The sequence below is a fragment of the Hypanus sabinus genome, chromosome 31 (genome assembly GCF_030144855.1).
Source record: "Hypanus sabinus isolate sHypSab1 chromosome 31, sHypSab1.hap1, whole genome shotgun sequence".
Lineage (NCBI taxonomy): Eukaryota > Metazoa > Chordata > Chondrichthyes > Myliobatiformes > Dasyatidae > Hypanus > Hypanus sabinus.
Window position 1 is genome coordinate 33,298,573 of NC_082736.1, and position 1,306 is coordinate 33,299,878.

The 1,306-nt window shown below is 56.4% G+C and overlaps 1 protein-coding gene across 1 annotated transcript in view; it reads left to right on the forward strand.

The window, feature by feature from the left end:
- The first annotated feature begins 504 nt into the window (after positions 1-504).
- Positions 505-1,306, forward strand: part of ints5 (integrator complex subunit 5) — a 7,820-nt gene continuing 7,018 nt past the window's right edge. Inside the window, 1 exon segment of the mRNA XM_059955375.1 lies at positions 505-810. Coding sequence (XP_059811358.1) covers positions 521-810 — 290 coding nt within the window. The 5' untranslated portion in view covers positions 505-520.

Here is a 1,306-nt window from a genome sequence, read left to right on the forward strand (position 1 = left end):
TTCGGAGTGTGGGAGAAAACCGGAGCTCCGCGAGGAAATCCCGGGAAAAACCGTACAAAACTCCTCATGGACGGTGGCGGGAATTGAACCGTGATCGCTGGCGCTGTGCTCGGTGCTACCCGTCGCACCTGTCTGCAGCAACACGCACAGCACGCTGGAGGAACTCATGCAATTAATCGAACAGTCAACCCTTCGTGTTATTCCAGCGTGTTGCTTTGACCCCAGCATCTGCAGGGAACAACAACGCACACAAAATGCTGGTGGAACACAGCAGGCTAGGAGAAGCACTGTCGACGTTTCGGGCCGAGACCCTTCGTCAGGACTCAGGGCATCTGCATGGTATTTTGTGTTTACACCTGTATATACATAGAGGCAAAGGGGCTGCAAGTCTTTTAACGCACACAACATGCTGGAGGGGCTCAGAAGGTGAAGGGGCATCTATGGAATGGAATGAAGATAACATTTCGGGCCGAGTCCTTTGGTCAGGATAAGCTCGAGTTTGAAGTATTAAGTGTATTTAATGACTTCGGCTGTTGTGTGGGGAATGTTCACCGCGCGGGTTGGTCGGGGTGGGTGGCATGAGCCGGTGCTCTGGGGCGGAACCAGCGTCGAGCGCCTCGGTGCTCCAGTCGGGGCTTTACAAAGTGTAACACCGTGTACGGCGTCCGGCCTCCCGCCGTGCCATCGGAGGGAGAGCTCCGCCGACCGAGCCGCGGCCCTCCGCCGTCTGCGACTCGCCCGCCGCTCCGCCGGGAGCACGATGGCGACCGCGGCCATGGAGGGAAGCGCCAACTCCCGAGTGGGCATCAGGCAAGTCTGCGCAGGCGCGGCGCGGCGCCCGGTGGGGGGGGGGGGACGGGACGGAGACGGCGGCCGGCAGGGCCGGCACCGGCGCACATGCGCAGACCCCGGGTTTGCGAGCATGCTGGGACATCCGCAGCTTGGAACAATTTGAAAATTATTAGTTTATTGTCAGGTGGACCTTGATATTTGCCGTCCAGACAGGTAATTTCAAAATGCAAGTGGTTGGAGGTAAATCTAGAAACATAGAAAATAGGTGCAGGAGTAGGCCATTCGGCCCTTCGAGCCTGCACCGCCATTCAGTATGATCATGGCTGATCATCCAACTCAGAACCCTGTACCTGCTTTCTCTCCATACCCCCTCATCCCTTTAGCCACAAGGGCCATATCTAACTTCCTCTTAAATATAGCCAATGAACCAGCTGTTTCCTGTGGCAGAGAATTCCACAGGTTCACCACTCTCTGTGTGAAGAAGTTTTTCCTCATCTTGGTCCTAGAAGGCTTC